At 51.3% G+C, this 25,315-nt stretch overlaps 11 protein-coding genes across 11 annotated transcripts; 5 read left to right on the top strand and 6 right to left on the bottom strand.

Moving 5' to 3' along the window:
- Positions 1-128: 128 nt before the first annotated feature.
- On the bottom strand, positions 129-2,278 carry BDV17DRAFT_260496 (threonine dehydratase, biosynthetic). Its single transcript, XM_073757566.1, has 3 exons — positions 1,991-2,278; positions 1,711-1,927; positions 129-1,648 (listed from the first exon to the last, which is right to left on the bottom strand). Exons 1-3 carry the CDS (start codon positions 2,174-2,176, stop codon positions 348-350), a joined length of 1,704 nt encoding a protein of 567 aa, XP_073616809.1. The 5' UTR covers positions 2,177-2,278; the 3' UTR covers positions 129-347.
- Positions 2,279-2,441: 163 nt separating this feature from the next.
- BDV17DRAFT_260495 (uncharacterized protein) lies at positions 2,442-3,478 on the top strand. The gene is made up of 2 exons (XM_073757565.1): positions 2,442-2,507; positions 2,573-3,478. The coding sequence occupies exon 2, from the start codon at positions 2,862-2,864 to the stop codon at positions 3,207-3,209; it is 348 nt and encodes a 115-aa protein (XP_073616808.1). The 5' UTR covers positions 2,442-2,507; positions 2,573-2,861; the 3' UTR covers positions 3,210-3,478.
- Positions 3,479-3,934: 456 nt separating this feature from the next.
- On the top strand, positions 3,935-4,658 carry rcf1 (respiratory supercomplex assembly factor RCF1; the record flags this gene model as incomplete). Its single annotated transcript, XM_073759977.1, has 4 exons — positions 3,935-3,972; positions 4,043-4,113; positions 4,186-4,508; positions 4,548-4,658. The coding sequence occupies 4 exons, from the start codon at positions 3,935-3,937 to the stop codon at positions 4,656-4,658; spliced, it is 543 nt and encodes a 180-aa protein (XP_073616807.1).
- Positions 4,659-5,875: 1,217 nt separating this feature from the next.
- On the top strand, positions 5,876-8,793 carry BDV17DRAFT_260489 (elongation factor G). Its single transcript, XM_073757564.1, has 4 exons — positions 5,876-6,110; positions 6,176-6,287; positions 6,347-8,376; positions 8,437-8,793. The coding sequence occupies exons 1-4, from the start codon at positions 5,905-5,907 to the stop codon at positions 8,489-8,491; spliced, it is 2,403 nt and encodes an 800-aa protein (XP_073616806.1). The 5' UTR covers positions 5,876-5,904; the 3' UTR covers positions 8,492-8,793.
- Positions 8,767-10,577, bottom strand: BDV17DRAFT_260487 (alpha/beta hydrolase). Its single transcript, XM_073757563.1, has 5 exons — positions 10,237-10,577; positions 10,088-10,161; positions 9,833-10,033; positions 8,975-9,775; positions 8,767-8,917 (listed from the first exon to the last, which is right to left on the bottom strand). The coding sequence occupies exons 1-5, from the start codon at positions 10,344-10,346 to the stop codon at positions 8,853-8,855; spliced, it is 1,251 nt and encodes a 416-aa protein (XP_073616805.1). The 5' UTR covers positions 10,347-10,577; the 3' UTR covers positions 8,767-8,852.
- A 94-nt stretch (positions 10,578-10,671) lies between these two features.
- Positions 10,672-13,468, top strand: BDV17DRAFT_52399 (uncharacterized protein). Its single transcript, XM_073764710.1, has 2 exons — positions 10,672-11,072; positions 11,145-13,468. Exons 1-2 carry the CDS (start codon positions 10,780-10,782, stop codon positions 13,315-13,317), a joined length of 2,466 nt encoding a protein of 821 aa, XP_073616804.1. The 5' UTR covers positions 10,672-10,779; the 3' UTR covers positions 13,318-13,468.
- Positions 13,468-15,736, bottom strand: BDV17DRAFT_52395 (TLD-domain-containing protein). Its single transcript, XM_073764709.1, has 2 exons — positions 15,591-15,736; positions 13,468-15,501 (listed from the first exon to the last, which is right to left on the bottom strand). The coding sequence occupies exons 1-2, from the start codon at positions 15,634-15,636 to the stop codon at positions 13,619-13,621; spliced, it is 1,929 nt and encodes a 642-aa protein (XP_073616803.1). The 5' UTR covers positions 15,637-15,736; the 3' UTR covers positions 13,468-13,618.
- Positions 15,737-15,952: 216 nt separating this feature from the next.
- On the bottom strand, positions 15,953-17,890 carry BDV17DRAFT_52384 (glycylpeptide N-tetradecanoyltransferase swoF). Its single transcript, XM_073764708.1, has 4 exons — positions 17,836-17,890; positions 17,323-17,780; positions 16,469-17,252; positions 15,953-16,408 (listed from the first exon to the last, which is right to left on the bottom strand). The coding sequence occupies exons 1-4, from the start codon at positions 17,872-17,874 to the stop codon at positions 16,211-16,213; spliced, it is 1,479 nt and encodes a 492-aa protein (XP_073616802.1). The 5' UTR covers positions 17,875-17,890; the 3' UTR covers positions 15,953-16,210.
- A 294-nt stretch (positions 17,891-18,184) lies between these two features.
- On the bottom strand, positions 18,185-20,379 carry BDV17DRAFT_260481 (tetrahydrofolate synthase). Its single transcript, XM_073757562.1, has 3 exons — positions 20,040-20,379; positions 19,848-19,985; positions 18,185-19,786 (listed from the first exon to the last, which is right to left on the bottom strand). Exons 1-3 carry the CDS (start codon positions 20,133-20,135, stop codon positions 18,389-18,391), a joined length of 1,632 nt encoding a protein of 543 aa, XP_073616801.1. The 5' UTR covers positions 20,136-20,379; the 3' UTR covers positions 18,185-18,388.
- Positions 20,373-23,333, bottom strand: BDV17DRAFT_260480 (putative phosphoinositide phosphatase (Sac1)). The gene is made up of 3 exons (XM_073757561.1): positions 22,873-23,333; positions 21,073-22,808; positions 20,373-21,016 (listed from the first exon to the last, which is right to left on the bottom strand). Exons 1-3 carry the CDS (start codon positions 23,078-23,080, stop codon positions 20,840-20,842), a joined length of 2,121 nt encoding a protein of 706 aa, XP_073616800.1. The 5' UTR covers positions 23,081-23,333; the 3' UTR covers positions 20,373-20,839.
- Positions 23,334-23,475: 142 nt separating this feature from the next.
- BDV17DRAFT_260474 (Rab family GTPase) lies at positions 23,476-25,118 on the top strand. The gene is made up of 5 exons (XM_073757560.1): positions 23,476-23,766; positions 23,838-23,857; positions 23,924-23,950; positions 24,001-24,192; positions 24,250-25,118. The coding sequence occupies exons 1-5, from the start codon at positions 23,697-23,699 to the stop codon at positions 24,595-24,597; spliced, it is 657 nt and encodes a 218-aa protein (XP_073616799.1). The 5' UTR covers positions 23,476-23,696; the 3' UTR covers positions 24,598-25,118.
- The last annotated feature ends 197 nt before the right edge of the window (positions 25,119-25,315 follow it).

Genomic DNA, 25,315 nt, shown 5'->3' with positions numbered 1-25,315 from the left:
GTTCGGAAAAGATGGCGGAGTTATTGTTTTGCCGCGTTCCGGAGTGCTGGTTTCAGTGGGTCTGATTGGTCAATTGTCCGCCATTGTTCAAGGTCAACAACTAAATCTAGCAACGGTGCTGAGAAGTTGCTTAATGTGACTGAATATGCTCTTTTGAAGACTCGTAAGCTAAGACAGGTATCTACAGACGGGCGGTGATATGGCCCTATTACAACTCTATACTACATTTATTCCATACAACCGAACAAAACCATCAAACCGCCCTAACCCAGCCTGAACGCCGAATGATTCGCTGTGTAAGTGTGCATCGTATGACTTGAAAACGCATTAAACTGCCTCATGCATGTTCAACGACGGAGGAAAGTCTTGTATGTCTCGGACTCGGTCTCTTCGGTGAACGGATACCCAAGGTCTCGCAGGAAAGCTTCCAGGTCATCCTTCTCAGACTCGGGACACTGGATAGCAGCCAAAACCTTGCCAACATCGCCACCGTAGTTCCGGTAGTGGAACAAGGAGATGTTTTGGCTAGGACGGAGCGTCCTAAGGAATTTAGCAAGCGCTCCGGGCCGTTCTGGAAACTCGAACATGAACAAGCGCTCGTCGCTCACGTCACTACGTCCGCCGACCAAGAAGCGCACGTGCCGCTTAGCAAGTTCATCGTCGCTGAGGTCTTTTGAGGTCATGCCATTTCGGGTCAGTTCCGCCATAATCTTAGCTAGGTCCTCTTGACCAGTCAAAGCGGACAAAGAGATACCCATGAGAACATCTGCAGACTTGTCGTCTGCATAGCGGTAGTTGAATGCAGTAACAGCATGGGGCAGAACAACCTCCACTAGTTTGGCGAAAGCACCGGGCTGTTCGGGGATCTTGACGCTCAGGAGGGCCTCTTTCTTCTCCCCCAGGGCAGCGCGTTCCGCAACAAACCGCAGTCGGTCAAAGTCCATGTTTGCCCCAGACGTAATGGCAACCAGTTCACGGCTGGTGTGAGGGCTAGGATATTTCGCGACGTATTTCTTCAGACCCGCAACAGCCAGAGCACCTGCAGGCTCAATGATAGATCGTGTGTCCTCAAAGACATCTTTGATGGCAGCGCAAGTCTCATCGGTGGAAACCAAGATGATCTCATCCAACACCTCTCGAGCCACGCGGTAACATTCCGAGCCAACAGTCTTTACCGCAGTACCATCTGCGAAGAGGCCCACCTCGTTCAAGAGGACACGAGAGCCCTCGTTTATCGACTGGTTCATTGCGCTAGCGTCGTGTGTTTCGACACCAATCACCTTGACATGCGGCGCAATACGCTTCAGGTAGACCCCGACACCAGAGATCAATCCTCCTCCGCCAATAGCGCAGAAAACTGCCTCCAGCTTGTCCAAGTTCGCCTGGCGTAAGATTTCCATTCCAATGGTTCCTTGTCCAGCAATAACGTATGGGTCATCGAAAGGAGGAATGCTTGTAAGGCCGTGTGACTTTTCAAGACGGTGAGCTTCCTCTTTAGCACCATCGAAATCGTTGCCATGAAGGACAACGCTGCCGCCTAGTCTAGCAACGTTGAGATGCTTAATGGCCGGGGTGCCTGAAGGCATGACAATGGTGGCAGGAATCTTCAATTTGCGAGCAGAGTACGCAACACCCTGAGCATGGTTACCTGTATATGACAGATATTATTAGTGCTTGCTTTGCATGTACTGGCCATCTTGAACAAATTACCTGCTGAGCATGCGACTACACCTTTCCACCGCTGCTCGTCGGACAGGTGAGCCATCTTGTTATACGCCCCGCGAAGTTTGAAGCTGAACACGGGGAGCATATCTTCCCGCTTAAGGAGCACTCGACACTCCATTCGGTTACTGAGATTGACGGCATGGTGAAGCGGGGACTCGTTGGTGATTTCGTAGACGCGGGAGGTCAGGATCAGCCGCAGGTACTGGAGACAACAACGCTGTCAGAGACCAAGGAACAAAAGATAGCAGCAGGGTACTGATCTTACATCTGGGTATCCGTTGGGAAGGAGGAAGGCATCGGGAATATCCCAAGAAGGGGGGCTAGCCGGTCCTGTGTATTCTGCTTTCTCCGATGTAGGGGTTGGGATGGCGGAATACTCGGTGAGAGCGAGGCTGTTCAACCTCGAATGAGAGGGTGTTGTTGCGCCATTGGTAGGCGCGTTCTCGGTCATTTTGAAAGAAGTCAATATGCTATGCAATCCGATTAATGATGGTGAAAATGAAACAGCCCGGAGCTATCAGACTGTTGTAGAAAGATAAGGAGGGGATCCCAATGACTCGACTTCCTGCGGCGGAGACAGAAAAATTCCGTGATCGGCGCGGGCTGTTTATGTCATCTTACCCTCAACCTCAGCCCTACCTTCCTAATCAAGAACTTGTACTTATCGCGGGCCTGCTTCTGAACTCCTTCGGTTCCGTACGTACAACTGGAATTAAGGACGAGGTTAATATTAACCCATCGAGTCAACGGGCACCAGACAAGAGCTGTTCGAATTATAGATGGTTTCAGCCTACCGCAATGATGGCTACATTGGCCAGCACAGAATCAGCTGACGACGGGGCCTCAGCTTCTCTTCTTTGTTCATCTTTGAACTCACTGGCCGCACATGTTTACCAACATTACCCCTCCCTCAAACTCATCCGCGCCTTCTTCCGCTCCGACTAAAAAGGCCATGGCACTCACGGTTCCTGTCGACGACTGGTTCAGCAAAGAAGTGCTCCGTCTTCGAGCCGAATATGAATACTGTCGCGTTACCACCAATCTTTATCCTCCAGCCGGTCGACCAAATCTTCAACTAGAGCTCAATCGCTGCTACAAGTCTTCCATGACATACTGGTTCGAAGACGGAACAGAACATGGCCAGTGCGTGCGCATCTTTGACATCCCTGGTACCCCTTTCAGGTGATATTCTACGACTCCATCGCAACCTGCCCTCTTTAGCGGGCCACGTTGAGATTGATGGGGATGACATACGTCCATTGTCCCGCTGCATGGAATGGCCTGAGGCTGAAGAGGACGACTCGGAGTGTGTGAGCGATCTTGTTTTCAAGCTACCTCTTGTTGACGTCGACCCAGCAAAACGTTTTACTAAAAAAAGGCAAATACCGAAGCGAAATCAAGAATCACATTGCTTTCCAGGGCGGGTCTATACCAGGCAATCGGACTTCTTCTCATGTTACCCGGCTTCTTGGGAAGCCTGCTGACGGGCCTGTTTTCGAGAAACTATCATCTAGCGCAAGGACCCTTGGTCTCTTCTCTTCCTTGATTATCTACAAAAGCTGAATATTGCAGCTTACCGATGCCCTGGAGTTTCTTCACTCCGTCGGCATTGTTCATCGCGACTTGCGCGCCGCTAACCTTATCTTTTCAGAGGATGGGAAACACCCGGTTGTTTGAGACCTCGAAAGCCGCTGGGGAGAGCGGTCAGCGCCTGAAGTTTCCTTTCAAGGAGGCTTAAAGGACTCAGGTTGGACCACAAAATCCGATATATATGTTGTTGGAAACTGTATCAAGAGTATGGTTTATGCAAACAATCCAATTACACACTTTGTCGTGTGGCCTTTTCCGCTGCCGCTTCAGGGTATTGTCGAAGCATGCATGCGTCTGAGGCCGGAGGACCGTCCAACCTTAGCTGACTTGCGTGTCATGGTATAGAATACTGAAGAGTCAGCAAAATAATCTGCATAGCCACCGGAGTATCAGCATTGTTCATGTCCAGGGGAGAGTCCTTATATAGTAGAAATCAACGCCTTGGTACTGTATGAGATGTGACAGTACGTAAATTACGAGAAATTGTGCCTCATGAGAATCACTTCCGACGTCACTGCATGCCTCCGACACTTGATCAAGTCAACGTCAAGGTTAGAGCACCACTGAGTTGCGTTCCGCGTTAAAATTTCGCCTTATTCAAGTGGCCTATTCAGCAACCATGAGCGAACCCCTCCCATCCTCGTTCGACGGCCATCCGTACGTCCCCACAAACCCGCAACTCCGACGCCGAGTGGCACGAGCATGTATTCTGACAATCGCTTGCTAGTCAATTCGAGGAAGAGACCCCGCTCCAGAAATTCAGAAGAAGATTCAAGGAAGAACCATTGATCCCGCTAGGTGAGCGATATAGGAAGGCCAAACTCCAGACAATCGAGAACCTGAGCTAATCCTCACCACTCCGATAACTAGGATGCGCCGCAACCTGCTACGCGCTGTACCGCGCCTACCGCTCCATGAAAGCCGGCGACTCAGTTGAAATGAACCGCATGTTCCGCGCCCGTATCTACGCCCAGGCATTCACGCTCGTTGCGGTCGTCGCCGGAGGAATGTACTTCAAGACAGAGCGGACGCAACGGAGAGAGTTCGAGAAGCAGGTGGAGCTGCGGAAGGGCCAGGAGAAGAGAGATGCGTGGCTGCGTGAGTTGGAGATTCGAGACAAGGAGGACAGGGACTGGAGGCAGCGCCATGCTGCTATTGAGCAGGCGGCGAAGGAGGCGGGTAAGAAGCCGGAGGTCAAGCCGGCTGTGCCGCCGGCACCTCCTTCGGAGAAGCCATCGACTTCTGTAGAGCCGGATGCGGCTCGTTCTGCTCTTGAACCGTCCGAGGAGAAGTCTATCGGCGTATTAGATGCTGTGCGGGAACTCATCTCGAGGCGAGGCTAGGAATGTGAAGGGACACTTCTCGTCTACATGTACTACTAAATTTTCTCTCCTAACTTAACCACAACTGGCGTTTGGGAATGTGCATATTGGTTGATTATGAATCGCTTCATGTGATCTATGATGTTGGTTTAATGTCGTAGCTTTGTGTTCTCCATCAGCGTCTTGCAAAAAAGCGAGCATGGCTTTGATAACAACAACTGCATGCTGGCAATGGATATGGTCGGTATAAGAGCGCTTCATTTCTTTAAGCTTGCACATGAGCTGGCGCACCAGCGTCAGGTTGCCTGCTCATCGATGTATCTCTTCATCATATCAAATTCGGATTTCCCCGTCTACTATGGTCAGTGATTGGATCCTTCCGCAAGAGATCTCAGGTTCTCTGTTACCGAAAGCAAGTACCGAATATGCTGCTGTGAGACATGTCAGCAGTTTGATACCAAAATTCGAATAAGGGCAAATCAACCAAATCTGTGACATTCCGGTGACGCTCAAACTCAGTGCGAGCGTAGTCCCGTAGCTCACTCCGAGTAGGAGAATTGGGAATTTCTGTTGTCAAATGTGAGAACTGGCGGCATTCGAAATTGGCAACATGCCAGGCACTAACTGTTCAAGGCTCTGACGATTTCGCGCCATAGAGCGATAACACGCTGCCTTTGGATAAACTAGACAACGAGTTAGCTTCTTCCAACGAAGCATTGAGTATACCTGACTCACATGATCTAGGCTGATCGCGGGCTTCCTGAGCTTAGACGGCCGGGTGGAAGAGACCGCGGCGAACAATTTCGCTGACGTCCGCATCTAGCCGGATTAATACGGCAATTACCATTAAGGTCTCGGTTATTCGAGTATCATGGATTCGATTTCTAGGATTGAATATATATTGGTACATACTTGAAGCAGATGTGACGGCTTGAAGGCGGTGATTGACAGACGCTAGTATATCGTCACGTACGGTATCTTACAGCCTCATTACGTACATGTCGAAGTCAGCACGATATATATGCGAACGCCCGCGATGAAGAAGAATCCTTAAAGCTACTAGTTAGGAGACTGAAGGCAAGTGCAGAACGAAGACATCATACGATCGCCTTAGATTGGTGCTCGACGAATTGGCACTGAGCATTTACCGATCTACGCTGGTCACATGACCTGTTCCTGGCTTCCCCGAACTTTTTTTCGGAGGAGACACGGAGTTCTGCGAGCGAAGTAAAGACTCGGCCAACTCCTGGAGTGATCAGCCGGCAACATGAGGTGTCCTTCTCTTGCGCGGCTGCCCTACCGCGCTGTGTCTGGCTTGACCAGAATTCCTGTCAGGCTTCAATCTCAGACACTTCTCGCCAAACGATGCGCGTCAACAGCCGCTCTTCGTTCCGCGACTCCGGTCAACCAGTCCATACTAGATAAGCGTTTCCGGCAAACGAGGAATGCCTCTGGTACTACTGCTGCAGCTGTGTATGTAATTGCACCTTTATTCGTTCTGTCTTTGATCAGTGGTTGACGTATTCTTTCTTGTTCAGCTTGGAGGCAGCCGCTCAGACCCCGGAGACCTTGTCACAGGAGGCCATTATTGAGAACCTCGATCCCGTAGAGGCGCAGAGATTAGGTCGAGTTCGCAACATTGGTATTGCTGTATGCCTCACAATTTTCCATCATTGAGGGAACGCTAATCACTAATTGCTTTCTCATAGGCACACATCGACAGCGGTAAGACCACATGTACCGAGCGAGTTCTCTTCTACACCGGCCGTATCAAGGCAATCCACGAGGTCCGAGGTCGCGACAGTGTCGGTGCGAAGATGGACTCCATGGATCTGGAACGTGAGAAGGGTATTACCATTCAGTCCGCTGCTACCTTCTGTGACTGGGTCAAGAAGGAGGATGACGGCACGGAAAACAAATATCACATGAACTTGATTGATACTCCCGGGCACATTGACTTTACCATTGAGGTGGAAAGAGCGCTGCGCGTTCTCGACGGTGCCGTTTTGATTCTTTGCGCTGTCTCCGGTGTCCAGTCACAGACAATCACCGTCGACCGACAGATGAGACGCTACAACGTTCCTAGAATTTCCTTCGTCAACAAGATGGACCGCATGGGTGCGAACCCATTCAAGGCTGTTGACCAGATCAACACCAAACTCAAGATGCCTGCCGCAGCGGTCCAGGTTCCTATTGGTGCCGAAGACGAATTCGAGGGCGTGGTCGATTTGATCCGCATGAAGTCCATCTACAACCAAGGAGCTAGCGGTGAGGAAATAGTCATCAAAGATGAAATTCCGGAGAAGGTCAAGGCTATTGCTGAGGAAAGGAGGAGGATGCTCATCGAGACACTCGCTGATGTTGATGACGAGATTGCGGAGATCTTCTTGATGGAGGAGACGCCAAGTGAGCAACAGTTGAAGGACGCCATTCGCCGGGCAACTATTGGCCTCAAGTTTACTCCTGTATTCATGGGTTCTGCGCTTGCCAACAAGTCGGTGCAGCCGATGTTGGATGGTGTTATCGATTACCTTCCCAACCCATCCGAGGTACAAAACGTCGCCCTTGACAAGAAGCGCGACGAGGCACAAGTCAAACTTGTCCCCTACCAAAGCCTACCATTAGTCTGTCTTGCCTTCAAGTTGGAGGAGAGCAGCTTTGGGCAACTGACTTACATCCGTGTGTACCAAGGAACCCTCAAGAAGGGTACTTATGTTTACAACGCGCGTACCGACAAGAAAGTTAGAATTCCGCGCATTGTCCGAATGCACTCCAACGAAATGGAGGATGTGAACGAGGTTGGAGCTGGTGAAATTTGTGCTGTTTTCGGTGTTGAATGCGCCTCTGGTGACTCGTTTACTGACGGTCAACTTGGCTACACTATGTCCTCAATGTTCGTTCCGGAACCCGTCATCTCGTTGTCCATCAAGCCCAAGAACAGCAAAGACTATGCCAACTTTTCCAAGGCTATGGCCCGTTTCCAGAGAGAAGACCCTACATTCCGGGTGTCGTTCGACACCGAGAGTGAGCAAACGCTTATCTCCGGTATGGGTGAGCTTCACCTTGGTATCTACGTTGAACGTATGCGTCGCGAATACCGCGTCGACTGCGAGACTGGTCCTCCCCAGGTTGCTTACCGAGAAACCATCGGACAGCGCGTTGAGTTCGACCACCTGCTTAAGAAACAATCGGGAGGTCCTGGTGACTTTGCTCGCGTTGTTGGTTGGTTGGAGCCCACCGGTAAGCTCGAGGAGAACGTCTTCGAGGAACAGATTGTTGGAGGAAGTATTTCCGAGAAGTTCATCTTTGCCTGTGAAAAGGGATTCCACCTCTCTTGTGAAAAGGGTCCTCTCATCGGTCACAAGGTTCTTGGAACCAAGATGGTCATCAACGACGGTGCTACCCACATGACGGATTCGTCCGAAATGGCCTTCAAGAACGCCACACAGCAGGCTTTCCGCAAGGCCTTCAAGGAGAGTAACCCTGCTGTTCTCGAGCCTCTGATGAAGACTGTTGTTACTGCGCCTGCCGAATTCCAGGGTGATGTGATTGGTCTTCTGAACAAGCGCGGCGCTACCATCAACGACTCCGAAGTTGGTGTCGACGAGTTCACCGTCTACGCTGACTGCAGTCTGAACGGCATGTTCGGCTTCAGTTCTCACCTCCGGGCTGCTACCCAGGGTAAGGGTGAATACACCATGGAGTTCAGCCACTACGAGAGGGCACCTCCTCAGGAGCAGTACGTCCCAAATGCCATTTAATTAACTGCACGTTCATAAGCTAACGTTTGATTTCACAGGCGCGAGCTCGTCAAGAAGTACCTGGACGCCCAGGCCGCCAGGCACAAGAAATAAGGGCAAAGATGCCTTTGCTACGTGTATGCACCTACTAACGCCCTTCTCTTTCTCACCGTGTCCATTATTGAAAGATCACAACCTCTTGATGAATCTTTCTCCAGTTTTCTGGAATCTTGTATTACTTACCCCCTTTGCGATATAGACCGACCCTGTGGGATTGTCTTCCTCCCATGTTTTAACATCATACTGGCGCCACTTTGGCTTTTTTTTTTGGCGATCTAGGATAAGGAAACGGGATGTTCTGTTACAATGCTGTATATATTAATCACATGATCCTATATCTCCTCTCATCTAAAGAGTAACTGGTCCATTTACAAGCGTAGTCCTAGTCATAAATGGACTGATATGACATACTTGTCTATTCCTCAAATGCCCTCAAAACCGCAAGCGCCGCGGTAGAGAACGTAGCTACACGATTATGACCTGCAGTCCAAGTTAGCGCAGTCCCATGACTGAATTGGACAACCGTCAGTAACATACCTCCATAGGCAACCCGCTCCCACCGCACTCTCTTCACAGCCCCAGCCCCCTTGCCAGATCTATTCTCCCAAATAAGCACTTCATTCGGCCCATTAGCGTCCCTCCTCTCGTAGCTGAGAACACCAGGGGCATCTTTCTGCCTCTCGCCCGTTGCAGCCGCAAAGACACGCCGGCCCTCGTACCAGGGAATCTCAACATCGTTCTTAGCGTGGATGATCGCTAGATCTAGACCCTTCTCTGCGTATGTCGGACTAGCCGTTTCCAGGGTACTTTTCACGCCCGTCAGCCTGGCCACTCGGCCCGCGGTATCCCATTTGTCGAGGATATGGCTCCGCGCCCAGTTCTGGACACGGGGGTAGCCGCGGAGCGGGGAGAGGATGGGAGGGGTTATTCCCTTGACGCTGTAGGACTCGATTAGGTTGGGTAGGTTGCTGAATGATGCGAGGAGGATGACGCCGGCGAAGGGCTCAGGGTCCTGAATGGCTGGTTGGATGGCGGTTGGATCGGTCGATCCGAAAGTGAAGCGCTCGGCTACTGCTGCGCTAACTGCTGTCCCGAGACTCTGGCCCACGATGACGATTCGGGAGGGTGGGATGTTGAGAGGGGACGATGTGAGGAAGTTTAGGAGGGTGATGCCGTCGGTGATGAGGCCTTCTTCGGTGGGTGTTCCTGTTGAGATTCCAAAACCTCGGTAGTCAATTGCGAAGACGTGGATTGGGTGTTCTGGCGTTGAGAGGCCGAGGAGCATACGGTATGTCTCGGGTCGTTGAGCAGAGCCTAGGTGTGCGGCGTTGCCGTGGACTGCAGGTATTTTCTGATTAGATGCATTGGGCACTGGTGTTGTCTAAAGTTTCTTACAGCTCACAACTACTCTAGCGTTTGGGTCATTGGCTAGAAGCTTGAATACAGGAGTCTGGGTATAGTCGTCCTCAGGACCTGCTGGCTTGTCAGAGTCCAGTCCGGCTTCGTGCTCTCGACAGAGATGCAGAGGTAGAAGATGCCAGCCATAGATTGTCTCGTAATCGGGGGTGACTAGGTTAAATGGCTGGACTTGTGTTTCTAATCGTAGTCAGTAATAAGGCACCAAGTAGCCAGGGCTTATGAAAAACTTACTCAAGAACCCGAACGATTCGACGAGGTTCACATCTTCCCATAGAGCAGGATTTACCTTGTGTGCATACAGTGCGCTATCCCCATTATTTGCATACGTTAGCTGATGCTTTTGTATAGCATAGCAGATCTAGATGATCCTGGCAACGCACAATCTCTGGACAGCTGGGAAGGTCAGGGAGATGACGATTCCCACATAAACAAGACCGGCACCTGCTAGCGACCAGTAGGCCTTCTTCAGGAGAGGGTTGAGCTCAACCATGCTCGACAGTAATCATGTAGAGTCTCAGTACATAAGATCATGCAGCACGATGCGTTATGTACGTTGAGCGCAGAATAAAGAAGTCAAAAGAGTGGTAGTTTACTGCGCGTCGTTCGTCATCGGGGAGAGGCAGTGTACACGATTCCAGAGCAATGACACCATATATTAATATTCCAAGAAAGAATTCAAAATAAACTCGAAGATGAATAATGGAAAAGTGATGGAAAGAGCAAGAGATAAGTCCGGAGATAATGACGGCGGATTGATGCCTGAGACCGCAGGCTGCCATGTGATTCTTGACTTTCGACTCCAGAAACTCCGACTCCGCAACTCCTCCTTCGCCATCAAGCCGCCTTTGCGAAAAGCCCTATGTCTCGTTCGATGGACTTCCGTATTGGCGTACCTCTTGATTCCTCCACGCGATCCGCTACCCATGGCCGAAAAACGCAGACTCTCCACCCGTGAACGTCGCGAACCCGCGGCAAAGCGACGAGTCTCCGAAGCCACCACGCGAGCATCATCACCTGCACAATCTCAACAGACCACAAGGAGAAAGGCGTCTACCCCGGCTGCTGCATCTTCTCCTGCTGCCACCCCGAATCCGCCTCCCGAAGTTGTCGAACTACCGCTGCCGACGAAGGTTAAGGATGGGGAGCCTCTCCCGACGCGCCCTTCGGCGCAGCCCGCGGACCTCTCGCTCAAAGAGTATCAGTCAATAGCGGAAAGGTATACTTTCATTGCTCTGTCGGAAGACATACTGTTTATAGTTACTTGAGAACTAATTAGGATATCTCATAGTGCGGTTCTTCTCGCATCATTAGAACGGTCAAAGAAAAAATGGCTTAGTGATGGTATCCTGGAGCGCTACTGGACCAAGCCGAAAAAGACCAAGAGGGACCAGTTGGAGGGCAAAAATCCACCAAAGGAATCGATGTCCAAAGTCGGGCCTTGCAACATTGTAGTCGGGCCTCACCTTTTCGATGCAATGCTGTATACAGTCAAAGACCCCAACGCGCCGCCGCCGGTTCAATACACCCCGACTCAACGGCCAATGGTCCACTATGGTCATCCCAATAACTTCCAACAGTACCAACCTTATCCTCAGGCTCCTCACCCTGCTCAAAACCAACGACCGCATCCACCTCAACCCTCCCATGCCCCACCACCTCAGCAAGGCCACCAGCAAGCCCATCGCCCGCCGCCTCCTCCGCAACCCGCAAGAACACCGAGCAACCAGACCCCCCAGCGCCCACCTGGGCCCCAGTCCGCACAGCGTCCTCCCACTAATCAGAACCCGCCTCCTCAACAACCGCCGAAACCAAACCCTGACCCCGTCATTCAGATGCTTGCCACGCGGGCTGCACAAGACCCCGAGCTGAAGGCTCTCATGAGATTGGTCGCCTCAACAAATGCTACACAGGAACAACTGCGCACTTTTCAAGCCCACATTGATGAGTTGAATGCGATTATACGAGCACGGGAACAACAGCAGCGCCGTCAGCAGCAGCAACAACAACAAACTTCACAGCCGCCAACCCCTAACCCGGCGCGGCCGTCTCCTCGTCCGTCGGAACCAGTAGCTCAAGGGCCACAGCAGCTGCCCTCGCAGGGACCGCCGCAGCTGCCTCCAGCAACACCTCAGCAACAGCCCCCCCAACGATCACAGCAAAGTTCGACGCCGCAGGCCCAGTCGCAGCAAACACCTCAGTCGCACCCTCGAGTTGAAGTGCAGGTACCTAGACCTCCGCAATCCAGTTCGACACCTCGAATACCAGGCGCAGAAGCGCAGAATCGCCAGCCTTCTGACCTGCAACACACGCCTGCAACACCGCAGGTTAAACAAGAGCCCGGCGTCGGCACACCAGCACCGGCACCAGCACCGACACCTCGTGTCTCGAGCCCTAGCGTGGCTCCTGGTGCACAGCAAAGCCCTGCGTCTCAGCCAATGCCTCTTCCGCCGCAACAACAACAACAAGCGATGGGCCAGAGACCGGACCCGCAATATCAGTACCAGCAGCCGCCGTATCAGGCCCAGCCTATACAGTCTCGGCCACCTCAATATGGTGCCCCAACACAGTATTACCGCGCCACTCCCCCGCGACCACCGCCTCCCCCGAGGCTCAATTACAAGTCCGTGGTATTTGAATTCACGTCACCTCTAACACCATACGGAAGCAGCACATCTGGTCACGCGGGGTCCGGAGATCGCTATCTCTTTCCGGAGAATACAATCTTAGAATGGCTTTCAGGCGGAACCACAGTTCTTGCTTCCTTCTTGCTCGTTCGGAAGGTAGACCCAAATGTTCCGTTTCCCATTGAAACAACTCAGGACACCGCCCCATCTCGAGCGAAAGGAAAGTCAGCAACGAAATCGAAGAAAGCCGACAAAAATAAAGACAAGACCAGCGACGCCGGGAAGGATAAAGACAAAGCCAACGATGGAGTCAACACGAAACCAGGCGACAGCAACGCACAACTAGAAAACAAGGACGCCCAAGCCCACCAGCAGGTTCCACAAACCACGGAAGCAAGCAAGGCAACACCTGACACCAAGCCAGCCGACGACAAAAAGCCCTCGAATCTGAAAGAGTACTACCAACCCATCACCTTCCGCATCTTCAGCTCCAACCCAAAGACGCTGGAACCCCTAGCCCGAGTCGTGAAACCCCAAGACGAAGTCCGCAAGTACATGAACGAAATTATGGACCGCGCTGAGCGAGCTCCCGACGGATTCCTCACTTACCAACTCCCCCGCGAGCAACCCATTGAAGACCACGAGTCGGAACACGAGAGTAAAAAGGGCGGCACGCCTGTTCCTTTCGTTAATGGACGCAGTAAGCTGTCGAGGGGGAAGGCGGTTGGCGAGGACTCGGAGGTTGAGAATACGGATGGGCTTGTTGAGGATGAAGAGGAGGAGGAATTGAAGGACTTTTATGGCCCGCCGACTGGGCTTGTCCCGTTGGGTATATGATGCACCTTTGTACTATTAGCTACAGACACAGTTGTCTTTATTCTTGGGTACCTCTACTCTACCCTTTCATATTTATGCGCTTTGGATAGCCACTGCTTATACAATATACCAGTCACCCTCTTAGTCTTCTGTGGCAAAGCTCATGCTGGATACGAGATACATCGTGTCTCGCATTATTCATACTATACTCATATTCACAATTTAGCAACATAACGATTTTTGACCAAACTCCAAATTCCCTACCTAGCAGAGGACTTCCTCCTTAATCCAATCTCTGATTATGATCAACCTCATAACCCCCTCATACGCTCCCACCCGTCCTCCCCGCCCCGCTACTATCCCCAATAACCCCCGCCGTCTCAAGCAACCACCTTGCCTGCTCAATAGCAGACCCCTCCCCACCCGCCTGCAAATTGACGTTCCGTCGGCGTTCCGCCTCTCTAGCTTCAAACGCCCAGTTCGCCTGCTGTAATTCAACAGCGCTCTTCCCTTGCTCGCGAGATGACGATCCGTCGGGGTCTGGGACCAGTCCCCAGATTTCGAGATTGTATATATCGATGTGGATTGTTTGTTTCTTGTTCGACGATGATGGGGATGATGATGATGGGAATGGAGAAGGGGGTAAGAAAACGCCGTCATGACCGAACGGGGAGACGTGGAATTCTGCTGTCTCGAGATCCGTATCGATCGTTAGACTCCCCGCGCCGAGGGGCGTAGGTGGAGTCTTGTGAGTCCGTGAGGACGGTGGGATCTGGCATCCGATAGAGATGCCTGTATTCGATGAGAAGTAAGCGGTTGGCGTATTTGGTTTGTTGCTGACTGATGAAGACGGGTTCCCTTGGAGGAGGATATGCTGTGGAGACAGTTGGAAGAGGGAGGGGAGGACAGAGGACGAGAATTTTGAAGACGAAGAGCTGCCGTGGGATGTGGGTGATTTCCAGGGCTGGAGAAGGTAGGCTCCTATTGTTAACATGGTTTCAGTGTCGGTGTTTTGGCCGTGCAGGAGGAGGAGCGTTCCCGAGGACCAAGTGAGGACGTTGTGGGAGAAAGAGGTTAGGGACGAGCCGTGGGCTGTTGTTGAAAAGACGGGGTGGAGGCGGATGTTGCCGTGGAGGAGGTTTTGGTTTGTTGATGGGGAGGGGAGGAAGAAGGAGAGATGGGATGTGATGCTTGGGTTGAGGATGCTTGATTCAAAGCTTCCGGGGAGTGTGAGTGATGAAGACGAGGGTTTTGTCGTAGGTCCTGAGGCTGGCTTTGTTTCAGCGGCATCACTCCCACGGTGCTGTGAGAACTCGAGATTCTTGCTGAAAAGAAGGTGTTCGAACAGAGGTGTCAATGGATCGAAGAGGTAAGGGAAAGAGTTGGTGATCGTATCTGCAAATGTTCTGTAGCTGATTCCTCCGGACGGTTCTTGACTGAAAGTTGCCAGGATGCTATCGGCTTCTTCTCGAACAGAGACCATTCGCTCCTCGCTCAGGTCGGCTGTATAGCCGGTAACATCCTCCAGCGGTTTCAATGGCGCAATCACAAGCAGGAGCATCAGAAGGCGTCGAAACGTGCTCACGGAGATGTGCGCCTCATAGACCCTCTTATCTATACGCGAGTCGTGCTTGAAGACCTCGATAGCATCCAACGATTCCAATGCAGCAAGTGCAAGGTCATCATCATCATCATCATCATCATAGTTGTCATTGGCCGGCGCGTCGATATCAAACCCAGGCACATGTGAACGGGCCACATCCGTATCCGCATCCTCAGATTCCTCACCCTCAGCCGGAGCGGGCTTCTCAACATCCTTCCTCCCAACATCCGCAAGACTCCCAAACAACAGCCTAATTCGATTCTTCTGTCCCTTTCGAAGAACCTTGCCATACCGCTCTGTCAGCAGCACAGCAACCTTAATCATAGCCTCGAACGTCAGAACGCTGGGAGCAAGCGAGTTCTGAAACGGAAAAGACCCCAGGTACGAAACCATGCGGAAGATAACAGGCCCTGCATCTAGAGGACATTGGGCTTCGCTGTGGTCTGGAATGCCCAGAAAGTCGGAGAGTGTCATTTCATTCCAGTACTTGAGCCCGCCTTGGTCTGTTGCGCGGGTGAAGAAGTTGTCTTTGAAGTGCGTGAGCTCTAGCGGTGTGAAGCATTTGGTTGCGAAGCGTTCCGCCAGTATTAGGCTTAGTTGCTCTGTTCTTGTGTTAGAGTTGCTCTTCAAGGCATCAAAATATATTTTGCAACTGTAGATGCTCTCTATAAGGGCAAGAATAAGCACCAACCTGGGGAAGCATGGGCAGCATCTTCGTGCGATTGACCCACGCCCATCCTGTCTGAAGTAGCAATCTAGTTACAGAAGAGGAGAGAAGGGAGTACTGATTATCTCGATTCGCTTTGGAGAGTAACTGGAGTATGGACGACGCTTATACTCCGCAATAGTAGCAGCCTAGGCGTCCGAATACTCCGAAGATTGGCCGTAAGCCGGGAGCCGTGGAACCCGAGAACATCCAAGGCAGTAGTGTAGTCTGTCAAAGCTCAACCTGACACTCAGATGGCCAGGAGTATGTGATTCCATGAACCGCGACCAGCGTATTATGAGGATGGGGTGGTGATATTGTTGATGCGGAGGGGAAGCGGGCGTGGGCTCCGGGCGAGACCGCGAGGGACGTCACTCGTCAACCACGTAACCCGAATGCGGAGGCCGTTGAGCTGCCGTTGGCCCCGTCATCATCGAACCTCTCAAGCACCATATGTTTCTATTCTTGCGACAGTCTATAATTCATCTCCACCACATGCTTGATTTGTCAAAAACGTATTCATTTTTTTGGCCCATAGGGCTTGCGAAACTATCAATTGCTATAATTTAGGTATAAAGGCGAGGAAGAAATAGCAAAGTATCTCCCTACAGCATAACAAGGCCAACACCTCCCATCTTCTTCTCGTCTGGTAGATTCTTCTCGTTGACTCCTCCGGCGATTTGTGGAGTTCGGTAATTGTACAGATAGAAGTGGAGCTGGCCGTCACCAGCACCGAACTTGAGCTGCTCCAGGAAAAGAGGGTTGTGCTGGGAAGTGAGCGCGTTGAATACGTCGAAGTTGGCCTGATTCAGCAATGTTAGTGTGATTGTCGCGATAGGGAACCGTTTGCAGGGGATTTTTACCTTCTTGGCAAGGATCAATGCGTCATTCATGAGCATTTGAAGTCGGTTCTTGAGCGCCTTCTCATCGTTCGAGAAAGCTGTCTCGGTCGCGTAGTAGTAGAGGTATGCCGCGCGCACACAGTCATGCTTGGGATGCTGGATTACCGTGGACTCCAGGTTGTAGAACGAGAAGAAGTCGGTGATTTTGTGAGTCTCCGGATCCTCCACAACGTATGACCAGATAACCTGCTCCTTCTGAGCATCCGGCCGGTAAACAAGCCAATGGTCGATTTCCTCGCGACTGAAGGCGTGGTTGAGGTCGAACTGCTTCAGGTAACGTTCCAGTAGATCGTAGACAGAATCGGCATCCCTAGCCTCCATTGGCCTGAGATTGGGCGTTGAGGTGTTGCTGGGAAGGTGGTTCTTTGTGATTTGACGAGCCTTTGTAGATCCGGCCGGGAGAGGAGAAAAGCCGACCTCGTAGAGCTTCAGCCAGTCTAGAGGACGGTGGTAGTATCGACAGGATGTCACCGGTGTTGGTAGGACGACACCAGCTGTGTAGACTGCCTGGTAAATGCCGTTCAGGTAGCACCGACGAGTGATCTCTTTGATGAGGACGGGTGCCAATCGCTTTGACCGCAGTTTCTTGTGGATGCAGAGGAAGTTGATCTCCGTGACCTTGATCTTTTGGCCTCTCACGCGAACATGTGTAGGGACACCGGAAATCGAGGCTACCAGCTTGCGCGACTTAGTAGCACGGACACCGACGTGCCATTCCTTGCGCCAACCCGGGGACATCAGGGCCCTATTGATTCCAGGTATATCCGTTAGCCTCTGTACGAAATCCTGCATAGAAAACTGAGAGAATGACGGACCAGTGCAAGAAAGACTTGGAGTATCTGAACCGGAACATAGCATTATCGTCCTCCACGTAGTGGTACGTAAGGAGATCCCAAAGCTCCCGGAGCTCCTCCTCATTTGTCAAATCCAGAGTAGCCCACTCGAACCCCTCGATCAATGGATCCGGCTCCTTCGACACTTTCTCAGGATCGATCATCTTAATCGGTCCTCCAACAGCGCTACTCGCATCGTCGAATCGGGGCACGGGCTGTGTCTGCCAGAACTTGAACGCCGCCATGTCCTTCTTATTCTTCCCGGTCAGGGAGAGACCAGTCAAGATCTCGGAAATGTCCATTTTGCGCAATTGTTCCACGGCCTTGTCCTTGTCCACCGCACCGAGCTCGTTCTTCAGAGCGGGATTGTTTTCCAGCAGTGCCTCGATCTGCTGCGGGGTCATCTTTGCAGCGGGTGCGCTTTGCTCCTCGTTGGGCTTCTAAGCATGGGATTAGTTAGAATTTGTGATGTATTTCAGAGTTGCAGTAGCTGACCTGAGGGGCCTTGCCCTTGGAATCTTTGGAGTCAGGCATTGCTGGTGTGGTGGGGTGGAGGAGGGAAGCTTGGGGAAAGCGGGAGCGGGAACCTGAAGGTTTTATTTGGAGCCCCACGTCACTGGAAACGGTGGCCTCTGGCTTAAGGTTGCGGAGTTGTCATGCGAGACCTCTACTTCTGCACATATGATATCTATGAAGTCATTTGTCAAGGTTCATTTTACTGCTATAAGCGGAAACATTCATGATAATAGCTTTTGTGGTCAGTATATTGGCCTACCATTCACCGCGATATCTACCAGTCAGGAACGGATATGACTGTGGAGCCATGAAGGAGAAATGACCACCATGCTTATTGATATTCATTATTATAGTTATGTCGTAAATGACGAAACATGTCTAATATTAAGTGTACCGCTTTGTGAATGTGTGCTGTGTTGCAATCATGAACGCCGCATTCCCCCAAGATGTTAAAACCACCCGAAGCCCAGTACTCCTATTGTGATGATGATGCGATGTTGAACTCTCATGAAAGTAATTGGTTGACGTCAAATCAAGACTCCTGAGGCCCAGGCTTCGTCTCGATCACGTCGAGGAATCCGCCGACCAAATGTAAGCTTCCAGTCACAAAGGTCATGATGGGAGCCTCCTCACCCTCGACCCGGCCCTTTTCCTTCAGCGCAAGGTCCCGAGTGAAGTCAACAGCCTCTTCAATGGTTCCATAGACTTTGACTTGTGCTGAAGGGTCGATATCTTTCCATTTCTCCGCGAGTCTATTCTGCACCTGCAACTTTTCGACGGCGTTATTGTCTTGGTTCATACTGACGAGATCCGGTCGGTACCCTGCTTGTTTATACGTGACATTTGTGCAAAATATCACATGAGTGAACGGGGTTCCGGAGCCAAGGGCAGTCTCGAGAGTTTCGTGGAGTGTCTGGGCTAGGGAGTTGCTATCGCGGGTTTGTTGATTGAATATCAAGATGCGCAGCTTTTTAGCCGCCGTGGCCTCTGACGAAGAGTTGGCTTGAATTTGTGAAGCGAACCACTGACCGGCCAGCTTGATGCTTTCTTGAGTATGACCGCCGTCGATATACCAGCTGACATGCTTCTCGTGCCTGGTCTGACATCTTCCCTCCAGCTGGGCTTGCTCTAGACCTGTGCGAAACTCGGCGGGCACTGGCTGCTTCATTAAACCAGAGTTGATGTCTTGCTTCCCGAGCTTTCTGAGCACCTCTCCAGCAGTCGCAACAGCGAGCGCGGCATTACCGTACTGAAAGTCACCAGCTAGGCCGAGCTTGATATCACCATCCTTTTGTAGATCGGGGTGGCCCGAGATGATTTCCAGCTCGGTATCCTTTGCAGCAGCACGATCATGCAAAACCTTCTCGGCGCTTGGTGGTTGAGGCGCGCTGAAGGCCTTCACATTTGCCTTGATGATCCCGCCTTTATGCCATGCTATCTCTTCAATTGTACTTCCCAAAAGAGCAACATGGTCGATCCCCAAACTTGTGATCACTGTGAGCGCCGGTTGCTCAAGGATGTTGGTACAGTCATATTCACCGCCAATTCCGCATTCAATAACGGCCGCATCCACACCCTCGCTAAGGTATGTATGGAACGCCATTAGCGTCAGGAATCTGAAGTATTGAGGCTTTGTTTGTAGATTGTTGGGGTCCTCCCCAGCTGCTCGAGCAGCGTCATCCAGACGATCCCAGACCTCGAAGAAATAACGGGCAAACTTTTTTTCGGAAATCGGCTCATTATCAATTCTGATGCGCTCACGGGCGAATCGCAAGTGCGGAGAAGTGTAGAGGCCGACTTTGTTGATTATGGGAGACGAAGATTTCGAAGCGGTGTATTGATAGAGGATAGAGGAAATGAAGCTCGAGGTCGAGCCTTTGCCTTTAGTGCCGGCAACATGGATGGGATTGAGGCGGTTCAAGTCGGAAGGCTATATGAATGGTGGGCTCGTCAGTATCAATTGCGCTGCGATCGGAGAGAGGGCCGCGAACCTGGTACCCTATACGACGTAGCCATTCCACAGTCTCCGGTAAAGACCGGAGATTGAGCGCATGCCTGTTCTCAGGTTTATTAAACTCCTGGACTATTGCAAAGTTGGATTGCAATAAGTTGAGAGCCGCAATCGCAGCCTGCGAATCATGATCAGTGCTATGTCATTGGGCTTGCAGGAGGTCTTCACATACTCCGTAATCGCGAGACATGACGACTGAATGCAACGAGAGCGATCGACGCTGGGTCCAGGTCTTGGGAAGATGGATTGGTATGCGAATCCCCCTCATCAGCGTACAAGAGGGTTTCTCGCTTACGTGACTACCTCCCTCTTATGGAGGGGCAGTTGATTGAGTACGAGTTCGGCGTTGGTTGGAGAGTTTTTCCGAGATACTACCACCACACTTTTATTACTGCTACCAACCAACGATGTACCCTTCATGTACCACCCTCGTACCCCTACCCAACGACGCCTATATAGTGGGGTATTTAGGGTTGGGTTAAAGTCCCCGGGAATGTGATTAAGTAGAGCGTTAGTACTGAGTAGGTATTTAAGTATACACGTGATATAAGTAGTTGGGGGAAAAAAGCTCTGAAAATGTAGTGCTGTTAGGGGAATTATTTTTCCTTCCGATTTCCGCCCAACGCCGAGCTATGGTATCACGTGACATGAAGTGTACATAGATGGTTTGGAGCATTCATGGAGGTGTAATTATACAGGAGTTCCGGAGCCATACGCTCTGTGTCTTTGATAAAAAATGCTGCTATAGTACAAAGTGGTTGATGCTGTGTACCTCTACGCGATGAACATATTATGACTTTGCGTATTGGAAAGAAAAACGACGAGCAGAGAAGTGAATCAGAAACAGAAAGGTTATGAAAAAGACAAGGGAAGGATGGACGGTAATGATATGACCAGCATGGTAGAATTGAATGGGTAACAACAAAAAAATAAGAAGAAGAAGAAACAGGGAGAAGAGTGAACAGCGCACATCTACTCAACCCTAGTTTTTCCTTCTTCCAAGAAACCGAGACGAGCATTGCTGTAGGCCCGCTGGTGTTTCCTGGACGGAAGCAATTGCCCGATTATTAGATCTGAGCGAGCTTTGATGAGCGCATCTTGGTAGCCTTCCGAGCCAGCTGCAGGCGTGTTTAACTTTGGCCAGTTTACCTGTCGACCATCGTATTAGTACTTGTGAGATTGATATATCATGTCTAAGAACTTACGTAGAGCATGCCGTGTGCAATCATGAAACGGGCACACCAACTCGAGAGGAATAACCAGAAAACGACAAACAAGCGCAGCGGCCAAACAGCAGCGTCGGGAAGACGTCGTGTAAAAGTGGCCACAAGAATCATAAAGAGGCCAGCGGCGAAAATGTATGGAATAGACTGGATGATGAGCGGCCGTCGATCAACAAAGAGCTGCAGGTTTCCTAGGGCCGACTGTGGCGGGAGGTAGGCCCCCAAGAAAACATCGAATCCGTCCTGGCGTGGACCGTCTAAGAAGTTATTGCGCACATATCGGGTAATAGAATTGCTCAAGTCCTGGAGCATGCCGGTTCTGGTACGTTGTCCAGTACGAGTGAAGTCGGTCTTCAAAGCACCGGTGCCGGAATAGGCTTTCGAAACGACATCAGCGTTGTCTGCCCAGATGTTGCGGAACAGATTTTCAAACTCGCGATCGTCGTTGGCAGCCTCCCCCGGGTGAAGAACGCCCGCTTCTGTTAGCTGTCTCGTGATTGCCCATCGTCCGAGCATGCTCTGGACGACGTTTGTACGATCCAAGCAGTCCATACAGTTCGTCCGCACAACGCTAGTTTGGATTGATCTTGTGTCCAGCTGTCCACCCGCGGTGCCTGGGTTTTCCACTCCGCGGAAATAACCGCCTTGAAACAGACCGTTAATAAGGCGATCCATCAGCAGCTCCGCACGGTGCCATTTGAGGCCCTTGGTTTCATTGTGGAAGTCGAAATAGACGTAGTGAAGACGGTCCATCTCCTTTTGAGGATGGTCTGGCTCCAAAACGTGCACCTTCTCCGATGATGCGTCATCCGCCTCGGTCACTTCGCTCGTTGAAGATACTAGGATGCGGACTAGCTGTTCGTAGGCTCTTTTGACGCGCTCCTCCCTTCCCTTCTGGTTCACAAGGTTGACCAGATAGTTGTCGCCGTATAGCTGGATTTGTTCGGCAAAATGTCTGCGTGCAGCTTGGACGGCTGTTTCCACACCACGCACTTGCAGTTTGGGAGTATACTTCAAATTATTGACTTCAGCCCAAAAGACAGGGACGCTGCCTCGCGTTTGCACGAATGACATGACTTGAGGATCTGGCCCTAATTCAGCAGTTTTTTCTTTGGCCATGGATTGCCCACCAGCGAAGCCGGAGAGGCCACCGGTTGAATCATTCAAGATCACGATTTGTTCCGTTTCGTTGTAGTTCGAGACATGGCCTTGCTCATCGATACCGCGCGAGAAATACCTTGTGCCAGCCCTATATCTAGACCTTCGAGTAATGAGTGAGAAGGTGAAGGTGGTAGATTTAACTCTGGCCGGCGTAATACGCAGCATTCCGAACATGACGGGGAGAATATAAGGATCCACACCGGGCTGGGGACCGTAACGAACACCTGTCAAATTATGTTCTCCAAGGCTGAAGTCAATCAGATCAGACTGAAGGAATCGATTCCAGAAAAAGCGATCGTCGGCTCGTTTCCACATCGGCAGGCTGATATCGCTTTGCGACTGACGCTGGAAGCTGTTGGTGAGGTCCAAGGCATAGGAGTAATACATAGGTCCGGTTCTGAGCAGCTCCTTTAGCATCCCCAAATAGGCGTCTTCGTCGACATCGTGCAGCGGTCGCTCGCGAAGCGGAAGGAACTCAGTGCCAGCGACTTTGTAAACCATATGACCGCGCAGGCGCCCCATAGGTTGAGCCTTGGTAATGACGATGATGTACTTGTCTATCATTGACGAAGTGAATGAGTACGAAGAATAATTGAAAGCGTATATAGAAGGATGACGAACCGAGCTTCAGCTTGATGATACCGAGGATGCCCGCAATACTGGAGATGCGCTTTGCACCAGACAATGTGCCGCTGCTCAAACGCAAGTCACCCGTTGGGCACTCAACGACGAGCGTCGGAGCATCAGGCGACGAAGGCGAGGTGAAGGCATAATGAGCGGGAGACGCATGGAGGTTGATGTCTCGAAAAGGGAGGATGGAAGGTACCATTACGGCGATGCCCAGTAGTAGGGGCTCAATGACGGGGCTGGTGAGAGATATTTATCAAAGGAGGGACAAACGAACGTAAAATGGTTGGTAGGAAAGTGATGAAGAATGCCTCAGCACATGCTGTTGAAAGGACAAGGAACGAGAAAGGTGCTCGGCGAGGGGCGAGTTTTGAGAGAAGAGAGCTGGTGCCTCCGAGAAACCTTGTTGTAATGCAGGAGCATGTGCTGCGATGGAGCAGTGACCTGGACCGGAGCCAGTAAGAGAACCTAGGCACAGAGCACAGAGGAGGCAGGAACAGACAGCAGCCCGAGACCGAGAGCAGACACGCCCCGCAGCGCCCGACCAGTGACCTTGAGTGGCAGGCTGGCAGCGCCGGGCCAACTGTGGCTGACCTCCTTCGTCATTCATCAGCGAACCTCCAACAACGTTGCCTATCACCTTGTCCACTTTCTTCCATAGACCGCCCACCATCAACTCTCGAGCATCTCGGCTGATCCTCCTTGCTCTATCTACCCTCGCCAAGTCATCGAGCGCTGACCAACACTTTCGACTTTTTACTCCTCTACGACAGACTCCGTGCTCTATTCGGCAAGCTAGCTGTCCGATTGTTCCCATCATGGCTTCCAGAGCCGCAGCAGGCGCCCGTCCAGGTGCTAGATTCGCTCAGTTCAAGCTTGTTCTGCTTGGTTAGCTTCCCTGCCCATTTCTATGGTTTATCGTGTTATATCGCAGATTGCTAACATTATGCCACTTTCAGGAGAATCTGCCGTCGGAAAGGTTAATCCAATATTTGCCTCCTCTTTGTTCAGTCGTTTTGCCGGTCGCTAACTTCTTGCTATACAGAGTTCCTTGGTTTTGAGATTTGTCAAGGTGCGCTTTCGATATTTCTGCCTGTTTTAACTGTCGCTAACCCATTGTAGGATCAATTTGACGACTACCGGGAATCGACGATCGGCGCTGCCTTCCTTACACAGACCATTTCGCTGGACGAAAGCACAACGGTGAAGTTCGAAATTTGGGACACTGCTGGCCAGGAAAGATATAAGTCACTGGCTCCGATGTACTACCGTAATGCGAACTGTGCCGTGGTTGTCTATGATATCACACAAGCCGTATGTTGCCGGATTCTTCTCTACAGCTTCTGCCCATCGCTAATGATTGCTGGATAGTCATCGCTAGACAAAGCCAAATCATGGGTAAAGGAACTTCAACGACAGGCAAATGAAAACATCGTCATCGCGCTGGCGGGCAACAAGCTCGACCTCGTCTCCGAGAACCCTGACAAGCGCGCAATCCCCACTGCCGATGCCGAGGCATATGCGCGTGAAGCTGGGTTACTTTTTTTTGAAACATCCGCCAAAACATCCTCGAATGTGCGCGACCTCTTCACAGCGATTGCCAAGAAGCTTCCACTTGATCAGGCTGGACCTCGAAACATGCGTTCCGCGCCCCGTCCCGGCGTAGACCTCCGGCCGGAAGCACCCGGCACTCAAAGTGGCGGCGCCTGTAACTGTTAGAAGTCTCTTGATGCCTTTTCTTTGTTTGGTATTTCCGGGTTTCGTTGTCCATTTCTTTTCTTGCTCTTTAGACACGGAAGGTACTCGTCTCCTGGCTTGGCTAGCTGGCGGACGTCAAGACCGCGAAGTCAATTGCGCCTAACCAACCTATCACACATTATGGGGACTGTAGCTTGCCGGGCCTCCGTCATGCGTGCTTTTCTTATACCCCGGCGCCCCTGATTCGGTATCTTGTCTCGATTGGCCGGGACAAGGCACGCACTCACCATCGTTGCTTACCAAGGTTGCTCATCATGTGAGGGTTTCTTCGGGCTAGGCGGGATGCCAGTTATTTGACTAGGTTGATTGAGAGCCGTTTTATTGTACCTCTCTGCTTCTTTCTGTTCTCGTTTCATTTGCTTACGGCGTCCGTATCCTTTCTCATTGGGTTCAATTTATGTTATACTTCCTACCATGGCTTGATTCTTTCTTATAATTCTAGTATGCTATGATCATATAATACAACGTGCTGTCTACTGAGATTCGGGCCTAGTTCAAGTGCCGTGTGTTCTCTGCGCTCCGTAACCTGCTCTTGGAAAAATACCAGTTGCACCCGCCGTTCACTTAGTAACGGAGACACTGAATCCATTTAAAGCTTCGATATCAATCTACCATTTATCTATTCTTAAAATTAACCTCGTGTTGCTGTGATAGTATGTAGGGAACAAGCAGGCGGTAT

The sequence above is a fragment of the Aspergillus undulatus genome (assembly GCF_047715775.1).
Source record: "Aspergillus undulatus strain CBS 261.88 unplaced genomic scaffold BDV17scaffold_17, whole genome shotgun sequence".
In the NCBI taxonomy this organism is placed as follows: Eukaryota; Fungi; Ascomycota; class Eurotiomycetes; order Eurotiales; family Aspergillaceae; genus Aspergillus; species Aspergillus undulatus.
This window is presented reverse-complemented; position numbering and strand designations above follow the sequence as displayed.